The sequence below is a fragment of the Thamnophis elegans genome, chromosome 6, assembly GCF_009769535.1.
Source record: "Thamnophis elegans isolate rThaEle1 chromosome 6, rThaEle1.pri, whole genome shotgun sequence".
NCBI lineage: Eukaryota > Metazoa > Chordata > Lepidosauria > Squamata > Colubridae > Thamnophis > Thamnophis elegans.
In genome coordinates, this window is record NC_045546.1 from 52,285,788 (window position 1) to 52,299,456 (window position 13,669).

Sequence of the window (13,669 nt, forward strand, 5' to 3'; positions counted from 1 at the left end):
ATCACCAGGAAATATATGAAATTTGACCAATGTTCAACAGAATTCATTTCCAGATTTCTGAGAAAATTCTCAAGGTAAAGGCCAAATCCAATATTTGGCCAGCTTTTTGAGTCAGATCCACGATGACCTAGATTAAGACCAGAGTTGTCATGAGGACCATGATTTCTCAAACCACACCAAGCTCAGATAGCAGAGGTTAAAATCCCCCAGGATGATCAATTTGTACAGGTAAAACTCAAAAAATTAGAATATCGTGCAAAAGTTCATTTATTTCAGTAATGCAACTTAAAAGGTGAAACTAATATATGAGATAAGACTCATTATATGCAAAGCAAGATAGTTCAAGCCATGATTTGTCATAATTGTGATGATTATGGCGTACACCTCATGAAAACCCCAAATCCACAATCTCAGAAAATTAGAATATTACATGCAATCAATAAAACAAGGATTGTACATAGAACAATATTGGACCTCTGAAAAGTATAAGCATGCATATGTACTCAGTACTTGGTTTGGGCCCCTTTTGCAGCAATTACTGCCTCAATGCAGCATGGCATGGAAACTATCAGCCTGTGGCATTGCTGAGGTTTTTATGGAAGACCAGGATGCTTCAATAGCGGCCTTCAGCTCTTCTGCATTGTTCGGTCTCATGTCTCTCATCTTTCTCTTGGCAATGCCCCATAGAGTCTCTATGGAGTACAGGTCATTCGAGTTTGCTGGCCAATCAAGCACAGTAATCCCACGGTCATTGAACCAGGTTTTGGTGCTTTTGGCAGTGTGGGCAGGTGCCAAGTCCTGCTGGAAAATGAAATCAGCATCCCCATAAAGCTCATCTGCAGAAGGAAGTATGAAGTGCTCCAAAATCTCCTGGTAGATGGCTGCGTTGACCCTGGACTTAATGAAGCACAGTGAACCAACACCAGCAGATAACATGGCTCCCCAAATCAACACAACTTCACACTGGACTTCAAGCATCTTGCTGTGTGTGCCTCTCCATTCTTCCTCCATCCTCTGGGTCCTTGGTTTCCAAATGAGATGCAAAAGTTGCTCTCATCAGAAAAGAGGACTTTGGACCACTGAGCAACAGACTATGTCTGTTTTTCTTTAGCCCAGGTAAGATGCTTCTGATGTTGTTTGTTGTTCAGAAGCGGCTTGACAAGAGGAATACGACATTTGAAGCCCATGTCCAGGATCTGTCTGTGTGTGGCGGCTCTTGATGCACTGACTCCAGCCTTAGTCCACTCCTTGTGAAAGTCCCCAACACTTTTGAATGGCCTTTTCCTGACAATCCTCTTCAGGCTGTGGTCATCCCTGCTGCTTGTGCACCTTTTTCTTCCACACTTTCCCCTTCCACATAACTTTCTATTAATGTGCTTTGATACAGCACTTTGGGAACATGCAACTTCTTTTGCAATTACTTTTTGAGGCTTTCCCTCCTTATGGAGGGTGTCAATGATGGTCTTCTGCACAACTGTTAGGTCAGTAGTCTTTTCCATGATTGTGAGTCCTACTGAACCAGACTGAGACCATTTAAAGGCTCAGGAACCCTTTGCAGGTTTTATGGCTTAATTAGCTGATTAGAGTGGGACACTTTGAGCCTAGAATACTGCACCTTTTCACAATATTCTAATTTTCTGAGATTGTGGATTTGGGGTTAATAAAAATAATTTTATGGTGGAGTTCAAATATTAAACGAGAGGAAAAATTGCACAGTACCACTCCATGCATTAAATCTCTCCTCTACTATCTATATGTGTCTGAACTGGGCCAAGGTTCTCAACTGAGAATGAACTTTGTTTAATTCCTAAGGGCCTTATCTACCAATCGTGAAATGCTATTCAGATTCTAAGACAACGACCATTATTTTTTATTAATATGGCATTTTGTCAATATAAAAATTAAGGGAAAGCTTTCCTGAGAGACTGAAATTAAATTTATCATGAAAAACTGGCATTCAGAAGGAAAAATGCTGACATGTTGAGAAAGAGATGAGTTTTATTGCATGTTAAATCAATGATACCATGATTCTAAAGTCGGAAACCAAACATTTTTTGTCAGATTAAAAAAACTCTTTATTTTAAAGTCTGTGTTTTATCCCTTTATTTTACCTTTTTTCTTATAATTTTTGCCATTCCCAGACAATGACTCGAACTGATTAATAGTAGTCTGAGAAACTCTTGGTCTCTGCAGTTTTAAAGAAGAGAGCAAACTTGTGAGGTCATGAATAAAACATTTCCAAAGCTAAACTGCTTATTTAAATATGGCAAATGCTTCAAATGCAAGTAAGCATTTTTCTGCTCACTGATTTCAATGAGAGTTAAGTACAGACACCAAAGTGAGAAATGTAACAATATAGTTATTGGAGGAATGCTTAAAAGATTCCAGTATATAATTCTCAACCAACCACAAACTGACTACGTAATGTGGACAATCATTAATTTTTTTGCCTAAATTACCTCACTAGCTTGTTTTGAAGATAAATTGGGATGCAAAATTGTTGCAGAAATTGCTCATCATAAAGTGAGATATTTCTCTCTTCTCCAGGATTTTCAATATGAGCATTATTATTATTATTATTCAATTGTATCACTGCGGCCAGTTGTTTCGCCGGATTTGGCATTGGTTACTAGTCGGGCCCCACCCTGTGCTATTCCAAAAGCACTGGAATTACATTTAAAACAGTTAAAAATTTACAAAATCACCATCAGTCAAATGCAAAAAGCTGCACTGCTTGGATCTGCACGCATATTACGAAAATACGTTACGACGTCCTAGGCCCCTGGGTGGGGCCTGACTAGTAATCAATGCCAAATCCGGCGAAACAACTGGCTGCTGTGATACAATTGTATAACAACAACAACAACAACAACAATAATAATAAACAATCCCATCTAAACATCTGTTTAACTGTGTGAGCAACCAAAATAATACAAATATGCTGCCTGATATCCAGAAACTGTGTATAGTTTACAAATTACAAGTTATAAATTACAAGATAAAACATTAAAAATAAAAAAATAGCAAAAGACAAAAATGAAGAGTAAAGATGGCAAAAATGACAAAACCTGTATGGAACAAAGAAAAGCAACTCACACAATCTAAAGGGGGCTTCAATCATTTTCACCAAAGGCCTGGGGTAAGAACCAGGTCTCCAAGGCACTTCAAAACATAAATTGAATGGGGAGTCACCTGGATCTTGGGGGGAACCTCATACCAAACAGCATTCCAAGTGTGTTGCAGAGAAGGTTTGCTTCCAGTGTCCTGATATATGGCATTGGTTAATCCAGGGGTCGGCAACCTTAAACACTCAGAGAGCCATTTGGACCCATTTCCCAAAGAAAAGAAAACACCAGGAGCCACAAAACCCTTCCTGCGCCTGACTATTTCCTGAGCGGGCACAAAACTAGCATATGTAGTTGAATTAAACGTGTTTTCTGTTTTCTTCTGAAACATTTCTTTTCTTGGATTTATCCATGGTTGACCTACTGGGAGTTGAAAAGCTCAATAAATTACATGCTGGTAGGTGTCACACATTGGTGGTTACGACACATATTTTGAGTGACAGGGAGCCACAGCAGAGGGATGACAGAGCCACATGTGGGTCCAGAGCCATGGGTTGCTGACCCCTGGATTAATCAAAGCTCCTACACTAGTGTGCCAACTTTCACAGTATTTACCAGAGGAGACAGACAATCCCTCAAGTAACCAATGCCATGCAAGACAATGTTTATAGGCAATGACCAGCAGCTTCAATTTCACCTGGAAGCAAACTGTCAACTATGTCTCACAGGGCTGGGAAAGGCAGAGCATAACCCATCACTTGAGGATACAAGGGCAGCCCAGCTATTGGTAGAATGTAGCAAATGTGCAAAGTTGAGTTGAGGTACTGGGAAGTCAAGAAAAATTATTCATGGATATGTATTCCCATAGAAAGATACTTGTGGATTTTTCTGTTTCAGGTGTCAAATCTTGGGAACTATAGGCAAATCCTGGACTGATATGAATCTGGTTATTAAGAGCACATCCTGAAAAAAATTACAAGAAACTTTAGGAAAGGGATATTTGAGCTTTTTTTCTAAATGGAAATTTAAACATTCTTTGGACAGCAAGATTTTCATTTTTCTGGGAGTTTCCAAACTTACGAGGAATAAGAGATTGACCTTCTCTGTTGTTCTGGGGCTCTTGAAAGTGCCAGAACAATTAGCAGAAATTGGTTTACCAGTGAAATAAATTCCCTAGAGAGATAGTGAACTTCCTTCATTGGCTGTGTTCCAGTAGAGGCTAGACACCATATACGTATAACACTCTAGTGTGCACTGCAATCAAAGTACCAACCTAGCGTTCACAAAGTTCAGTGAAATAATGAAGCAATTTGATACTTATATACTTCTCAAACAGTTTATTTGTCATTGATACTAACTGTAATATTGAATGTACAGAACAGTTATGGTACAAAGAAAGCAAGTTTCCAGTAGAAGTAATGCAACAGTCCAGCTGCTCTGCATGCTACTCACAATAAATTCTTCTGGACACATTGACCTTGTTATGTGGAAGGGCCTATGCAACTAGAGACTTAGTTGAGTGGGTAAAAATGGACTGTTCTCCCCCATGGAAGAAAACACTATTGTTTGGGGAGAACTCCTTCTAAAAGTGACCCATATAACCAGATCAGGAAAAGGTGTGGCAATTCTTGTACATAGTATAAGCTGATGATAAATACACTCAGGAAAAGTTGAATTCATGTGTTCTAACAAAAGCAGCCCAATTTGCTATTTATGTTGTTCACTCATCAAATTTACCACTTTACATCTCCTGAAACATTTCACTTTTATAACTTGGGTCTGCTACTTTTCAAATACCACAAATAACCCACAGTTGCTTGCACATTCTCCTACAACAAAAAAGCAAAGATATTTCAGTGTGCCACATAAAACCATGCTTTAACTGTTTACAAAGTAACTAAAAGAGTTCATCTCAAAAACCTAAAATAATTAAGCTGGAAGAAAGTTCTCTACAGTATTTAAGAAAAGTGAATTCAGAAAAGGTGTTGTAAAGGAGGAAAATGTCAAATACTTACAAGCATTACCAATATGTTCTATAAAGCTTTTAAAACTTATTTACATACATAAATACAATTAAGTCTCATGACAACCTTTTTATGACAAGTAAAACAAAATAATTAGTGGATAGTATTGTCCAAGGGAAATCAACAAAAGGTTGACAGAATGGCAAAATGTTAGAAACAAAGGTTGGATTCTTTTTAAAGCAATTGTATCAAAATCTTCTGGAGACAGTAATGAGTACTTTAGTTATAATTATGTGTCATCTGTTGGAAATCAGCTTGGCCTTTTAATAGAAATCTTAATATGCAGAAATAAATGAGAACCATTTGCTCCACTGAATTATGACATAGGAAAAATGTTATTTCAACAGCAGTATCATAGGGTTTTTAACCCCAAACATGCAGTCATTAGAAATAAATCTTACTTTTTCTTTTTACAGATAAGTATGTTTAGAATCTCAGTTATGGAACTTGATAGCCCAGCAGGTTTTTTTTTAAATCAGTTCAACTCAACTAAAATCAAATTAATTTCAATAAAGCAATCACTATTTGCTATTAAGCCAGGTACTTCATGATCTGTTTTACAAGATGATAATATTGTTGAACTGGAGGGGGAAAAAATGTCAGACAGAAAAATAAAGCAAATTGCTGTAAAAGGAATAGCTGTTTTTCGGGTTCAAAAGGAATTCCAATGTATAATTGATTTGTATAGAATATAGAACAGCTGATGCTCTCCAATTTTTTTTTACTTTGATGCCCAGCACTTCTGATCATTATTGAAATCAAGCACATCTTCAAAACCCCTGATTGAGAAAGGCAGTGTTAAAATATACCTTTCACAGGTCTCCAAATGAGTTTTACTCTAATATATAATCAGCTTTACCAAGTTTGATTCTATGTTTTAGGAAAACAAAGCCCTTCAAGCTTGGGACCAATAAGTTCTAAATTAAGTCTACTCAACTATGTTTCATTAAAACAGGGATATTCCTCTGAGGTGGCCACTTTGACAGATTAAGTATAATCTGGTGTCCTTCAGCTATTACATATAATCTCCCCAAATGCTAGATTAGGGAGGGCTGCCATATAACATTAGGGAAGGTTATTCACCAAAGAGTGCTTCCATATTTTTTTGCAGAATACAGTCATAAGGACCATTGCCCCAAAAGTGGAAACATTACAGTGGTTGCAAACTATTTAAAGGCAGGCAAAAACACTGAATTATAAGTACATCACCTTGCAATTGTTCTTTCTGAATGAGATCCAACAGAAACTCAACCAATTTATTATCATGTTATGTCTGTATATTTGTAAAGCTCTACCTTTAGGAGTAGCTTTGTTTTAGCATTTCTAATTACACAGCAATATAAAATCAAATGTGATCAACGTCTCATAAAATTAAAGTCCAATGAAGTGCTCCCCCCCAACTACTGAAAATATTTAAAGAACCATTACAGTTTTTCAAAGTGGATAGGGATGATGACAGATGAAATCCAACACATCTGGAAGATATCAAGTTAAAAAAATGTAGATTCTCTGTGCCTTGTGGTCAAGTTCATACTTGAAATCTTGAATATACACTTTTAAAAGTTCATTGGCATTCATTTGTGACTAATTGCCTTTCAAATTCTAATACTGACAATGTCATGAGAAAGACAGTTTGGAAAAGCAAATCTGGTTAGTTTTCAATGGGGGAGGAGGTGGAAGGCAATGAATTAAATATTAGGTAAATAGCCCACCAGGGATAATAAAGGATAAATATAATAAAGTAAGAAATAAGTAATTGTTAGTACTGTTACATTTTAATCTAGGGAGTGCTATATGAGTTTACTTCCAGGAAGATATTGAAAGGTATGAAAAGTTAATAGGTGAAACATTAGATGTAGTGCTCTCAACCTAAAACCTTCCTGCATTACTGCACTGTATTCTGAATGTTTACGATAAACAGTACAAAAAAAGGATAGAATGGAACGCATGTAAGTGGAAACCAGCACACCTGCAAAAACTGAGTCATAGCTCACTGGTGAAGCACATACTTTGCATACAGAAGGACCTTGGTTTAAATCGCTTGCCAACTGAAAGGATGGTTAGCAACTATTGTGAAAAAACATCTAATTGTTATTGATAGCCCATCAGGCATCAGCAACAAGCTGTCTATAAGTAACATGGTATCTTCTAGACCCTCACAAAGTAATTTTTGTTCAAATTAAAGCAATATTTAAAATTGTTGAAAACTTCATGAGAACCCTGTGAAATTATAATAACATCATAGGAGAGTGCTAAGATTTTGCCAATGGTGCTCAATGCCAGAAATATTGGCTGATTATGAAGTAGATAATACCAGGCTATGTGAACAACTAGCCTGGTATAAGGCAACTTCCCTGATTCATGTGAGTTTAGTGCATTCTGAATACATGCAAAGTGCTTACACATGGCCTTTTGCAACTTTTCATCTGAACCTGGCTGACATCTATAACAATGCATATGCCAACCAAGCACTTAAAGCTTATTGGCTTCTCCAGAATCTTACCCAACTCAAGCTCAGTGCTTTTTACTGTACATTCGCATAACAGAGAGTGCTAAAATGGATTTAATCCAGTCTGTTTCTGGAAGAAGCTAGTGAATTGTGTTTATTGGGGCTTATTCTCAAGTAAGTATAGAGAGTACTTATTTCTGCATAAATTGGAAGAGAATTGTGCTATTCATTATTCATGGATGTACCTAAATATGAATTCTTCTGATAGAGATTGAGAGCATTGGGTGGTCTTAAAGAGTACAACTGTACTTAGATCCCACATAAACTAGGGCTGCTTAATTTAAAGTGACATCTTGTATGTTTGAGATTAGAAAACAATGGCATTTTTATATAGGCTATTTTATAAAATCCAAATAGAACCAAACAAAAAAGCACACTGAGTTACAGGGTGGGATACGCAAACATAATCACACATACAGATGTGAGGTCCAGTTGTTCTTCAAGGGTTTGTTTCTGGACTGTAAGCATACTTGGAAGCCTGCAAGTTTGAATATTGGAAAGATGTCAGGGTGGGGATGCTTAGGACTTAGAATAGAATAACAGAGTTGGAAGGGACCTTGGAGGTCTTCTAGTCTAACCTGCTGCTTAGGCAGGAAACCCTATACCATTTCAGACAAATGGTTATCCAAACTCTTTTTAAAAACATTATTACTTTATGCTGTGCCTCTATCTACTTATAGAAAGTGGAAGAGTGGGGTGCTTTTCCTAGAGAGAGAAAAAGTATCTGCATTTTTCTTTCTATGTTATGAACATACATTTGTGTGTCCAAAAATTATACTTTAGTTCCCAGGTGGTTGTGAAATCGCTTCTCTGCAGTGGTAGATGAGGTTTCTTGCTCTTATTTTACCCATTTGGATTGTTCTCCCTTCCCCCAATGCACTTTAAATATAGCATATTTTTTATTAATTTTCCTCTGAAAATCAGAATATCTAAATATTCTGAATATAGGAATTTTAGTGGAGACTTTGGGAGTTACTCGGGTGACCAAAAACAGGTTCAGTAGTCTCAACGTTGCCCACACCTCTCTTTTATAAGGGTGCAAAATAGCTGAGGATGAATCAGTGAATATATGCCTAGAATGAAGAATCCCACACTTAAGTTATTATTTGTTTGAACTTCAATTATGTAAGATTGCTAGAAAATCCTTTGGATTGTGTGTCATGTGGAGGGAGGGACCACAATGAACTTGGTTCTTCAAAATTATGGTTAGGATACAGCCTTAAATGAATTTTTGAATCTCTTATTAGGGCAAGGGAGAAAACTGGGATGTATTGTATTTTGACCATAATGTGGAACTTAATAGTCATTTAGAATGCTAATATTTAGTTGTATTGTTTGATTTTCCCCCCTTATGTTGTTTTTAAGAAAGCTGATGGAATATAAATATCATACTGTACTAGGAATTCCGAAATATATACTTTGAGACAAATCTTTGCTTCCAGTGCCCAAGTCAGCAAATACAACCTAAACTTATTCAAAGAATAACATGATATTCATCATAACATTTTCAAAGAAACCTGGCTTTTCAATTGGACAAAGTGACTTTGTTTAAATTATTGATGAGAATGAAATGGAGCGAAATGTAAACAATATTTCTAAATAATTAAAAGTCACATTATCCATAATTATTCCAGCCATTTTATATGTAATAATTTTAAACTTTGGTTGCTACAAAATGTATATGCTTATTTTCAAAGCAATATTTAAATAAGTGCATCACACACAAAAGTTCAATGCAGAGTATAAATATTGAGCAACTCATCATGTACTTTTTCAGTAGTTGAGAAGGACTGTAGGTTGTCACTCCTTTATAATAAAAAAATTAAATTACTTTTCTAAAAAAGAGGCTTTTGTAGATGCACTTAGCTGACAAAGTACAAGAAAAGCGAGCACATTATAAAAAAAGGATTAAATCTTTCTGCAGATTTTAAGGTGCCAATAAAGGAAGATGATACACAAAGAAGGATGAGTTGCAAGCTGAAAAACATAATAAAAATAAAAACAATTCCTGTATTCTTTGGGATATACAACTTGATTAAAAAATTATTTCCAGAATATAAAAACTCTTATTCACAGCATTGCTAAATTAGAAGCATTCACAGTTTCTCTCTGAGAATCGTTGTATACTTCCTTTTAACTTACAGGTCAAAATGATTGATTAAATTATTTAAGATTGTGTAAGACTAAATCCCTCAGCACCAAATGTCAAACAAAATACTTTAAATTTCAAGGTCTGAAACTCTGGACACATACTGAGTATCTATCCTTCTCCATATTTATAGCCAACGTGAGTGAACAAAACTACAATCTTAAAATGTTGTTATTTTCTGAAGTTCAAACTTGGAAAAAGTCTACGGGAATGTAATCACTTCATTGAGCAAAATCATAGCAATATTTCCAGAAATACTGACTTCAGAACTGATTATTATTCTGTGTGAAAGATAAACATGGCAGTGCTCTCATTTGTCATATAAAAGCATGGATATTGCCAGAATAGACACCTGTAATAATAATTCAATATGGTCGCCACACTGCTTCTTCTAATCTTGCTGTGGTTCCCATATTGGTGGGGGAGTTGCTATGACTGCCTTCAGTGTCCACAACATCATTTTGGTTTGGAAGGTTGGGATTGAGTAAAGTAGATCCGGTGGAAGCATTAGTGCAAGGAGGCAGAATACGTGGGGGAGACCGATCACCACCAGTCATCATGGAGAATTGGTAAGATCCTGCTGATGTTCCATAGTAGAGATGATACGAAGGAGAACTGGTCTGAAATGGGCTACCTTGAGCCTGAGAAGAACCTGGATAGGGAGGTGGTAGGTATGTGTGATATCTGGTGGCGGTGGTCATGGCAGACATGCCAATTCCTATCCCTGAGCTGACTGGAGTTGGAGTATAGGTGAATGCTCCAGGATAGTGCATACGAGGATCAGAAATGGAAGGAATGGCAGAAAATGGACGATCAATTCCTACTCTTGGATCACTGAATGCTGTTAGGTCTGAAGCACCTGGTTTGGGAGAAAGGATATAAATAGAAAATTAGATTTGACAAACGTAAAATAGCAAAACAAAATATTGGCTATTAACAGTTAAGCTTTTGTAATGCTCTTGAATGCTTTTGAAATGTATGCCTTAAGTAAAAATAAATTAGCCATGTTCTCTAGGGTACAGGATTATTCTCCATAGTGTGTTTCAGTATACACAGTATAGAAAATTAAGTATATATGTCTAGTTATCATTGGAAATATGAATAACGTTTTACCAATCTTGTAATAGTTGTACTACGGAGGTGTTCTGTTTCTAAACTTAAAGTTAAAGTCTTTCATCTAACCACCAAAATCATAAATTTAACCTTAGTTCTCTATTCAATAATCCTGCTTAAGATCCAATTAGTGAGAAAACTGTGACTTTGTTCCAAGAATGTGACAGCTGCTTTTGCTTTGTCCCACTATTCACAAGTCCTGTGTCAAATAGCCATTTCTTTGCTACAATCATCAATTGGGTTCAATAATCAACATTTTGCTTGATATAGAATCAAATATATTCCCTTAGCAGCAAAAGAAAAGACCAAGAATGACATTTGATTCTCTTTAGGAATTTTTATTTATTTATTTGCATAACATTATTCAGATACAATAACCCCTGGAGATCCTGCTTGGAGAACCTCCATTTATCATGTAAAATGTGGTAAACCCAGAACTCAGAGTTGGATTTTGAGCTTTAAGTGAAAATAAAGAATGATAAATAGATTATGGAGTGATAGCAGCAAGTGATAGAGCACTGTGATTGTCATATATTTAGTAAGAAAGAAGCAACTACGAAAAAGATTTCAGTGTTAAGGTTTGCAGGTCATGTCTGCTTTGTGAAAACAAAGAAAAGTTTTATCTTGAACAGATGACTAAAATATTTGAGCAGTTATTTAGGAAACTGCTGACTATTCATTTCCGTCAGTATTCCAAGCATGGATAGAGTGTTGTTGGGAATGTATAGCTTGAAATATTTCACCTCGGTCCCTGTCACAAAACCACCACCGAGAATTTATCTTATTTTTGCTTTCAAAATAATGATAAAAAAGGAAAAAGAAACAAAACAAAAATCTATACACTGTAAAAAAAAACAGTGGCTTTTAAAGTGAAAAAATTAAACTTAAAAGAAAGTATATTACTTAGCAGTCTATAGCTATTTAAAGAATTATTTGAATGCATATATTTTCTAATATAATACATCTAATATAGCATGGTCTTTTTTACCGTCTGTTATTTTCTAAAAGTTAATTCCTTATTTCATTAAATTTGTCTATATGAAGTCTATCTCTGTAAGCAATCTACTCATAAGTGGCAAATGCAATCAGGTCTCTAATCCAGTGAAAGGGGCCATATTATCTTTTCAATGCTGCAATATCAGCCTTTTGGCCCACTAAAAACATAGTTGCTTGGAACTACCATTTATTGATTTCTTTTCCTTTAGTATATTTCAATCCCGATGCATTTTGTAAATCGGGTAGTTAATGGGAAGTATGGAAATATTTAATTAGTAGGAGATGAATTGGGTTTCTCTGACAGTTTGGTCACACTGAAAAACAAGTGAGGCTGAATCTTTCCACACATCCACCTTTCACCTCAGTAACCCTAATCATGAAATGTAGGAGAAGAGAAGCCAAGCTAGTCCCAAACAAGCAGACACTTTGCAGGGATCATTTAAAGATTGTTAGCTATATGTATGTGCATGTGAGAATGAGAAAGAGAAGTGGGGAAGGGGTAATCTCTCTCTCTCTCTCTCTCCCTCCCTCCCTCCCTCCCTCTCTCTCTCTCTCTTTCTCTCTCTCTCTCTCTCTCTCTCTCTCTCTCACACACACACACACACACACACACAATTTGTGAACTTCATTCCTTTACTCCTTTCATCTGGACTACATAGAGTACTGGCTGCTTGGTCAACAGAAATTCACAAAGTTTATAAATTTAGGAACTACTAAAAGCATTTTGAATAGCTTGTTCCCCATTTGAAATAATGAACTTCAGCTCCCTTCCTCTGCTGATTGAGGAACTCTCATTTCCCCTCCAAAGCCTCTCCCCTCCCACAGATGAAAGATAATGGCCTCTTAAAAGAGAGCTAGGAGACAGGCTCCAGTTAACAGAGACTTTGGCTCCCATTCCTTGCCAGCTATTACAAGGCATTAAAATAACAATAAAGCAACCTTTCCTCATGGCAAGCCCTCCTCAGACACAGTGTGGAGTCTGCCTAAAAGGAATGTGTGCCTACAGAAGGGAAAGAGTCAGAAAGGTGGAAGAAAGAAAATAAAAACAGTCTGTTCTGCGACTGGATTAAAAGGGTGCTGCAAATATAGTGTCAGATTCTGAAAGCTTGTCAGCCGGCAAACCAGACTTCTTTGATATCCTTCAACAAGTTTCTCAGAAGGTTTCTGTGACAGCCTATAGTCGAAATTTTGGATGTGCCATATATAATCACCATCTGCCTTTCTTCTAAACAATGCTACTGAACACCTGGAAATGCCTCCCTTGCAGATCAGATTTCAAGCCTAAATGCCAGTTGTAAAGAGGACTGCCACTTTTTCCCTGAGAAGGTTTCTGCTTGTGGTAACTGTGAGAAGCAGAAATTCAATTGGTGAGGCTGTAATGCAGCAGGGAAATATAGTAATAGAAATGTCATGTGCTGAACATCTGATTGCCTCACGTATCTGTACCAAGGAGCTGTGATGTCAGTAATGTCATTGTTTTGCATCCAGATGCACCTCTCAACAATTGCAACTGTGGCTATAGGTTGCCTTGTAGAAGGGAAAGAGGAGATGACAATGCTTGAGCCCAGAGGATAGAAGATGGGGAAGGCAGAATTTCAGGCGTTTTATTCATAAGTGCGGGGGGGGGGAATGATATGCATTTTTAGGGACTGAAAAGTGGGTTGAAAGATTACAATGGTGTGGATGAAATCTATAAAATAAACCAAGCCTTAAATTTTAAGTAACAGAGGGCAGGGTAAGGAATGAGAAAACAGCCAGCCTCCAAGCCATACCTAACTGCTGCATTGGAAATCACAAAATGGAACTTTTGCAA

General features: G+C 36.7%; 1 protein-coding gene across 1 annotated transcript in view; it reads right to left on the minus strand.

Annotated features, from left to right (window-relative positions):
* Nucleotides 1-8,187: 8,187 nt before the first annotated feature.
* RUNX1 (RUNX family transcription factor 1) overlaps nucleotides 8,188-13,669 on the minus strand; it is a 93,423-nt gene continuing 87,941 nt past the window's right edge. The window contains exon 6 of the mRNA XM_032220312.1: nucleotides 8,188-10,606. Coding sequence (XP_032076203.1) covers nucleotides 10,113-10,606 — 494 coding nt within the window. The 3' untranslated portion in view covers nucleotides 8,188-10,112. The remainder of the gene's footprint in view (nucleotides 10,607-13,669) is intronic.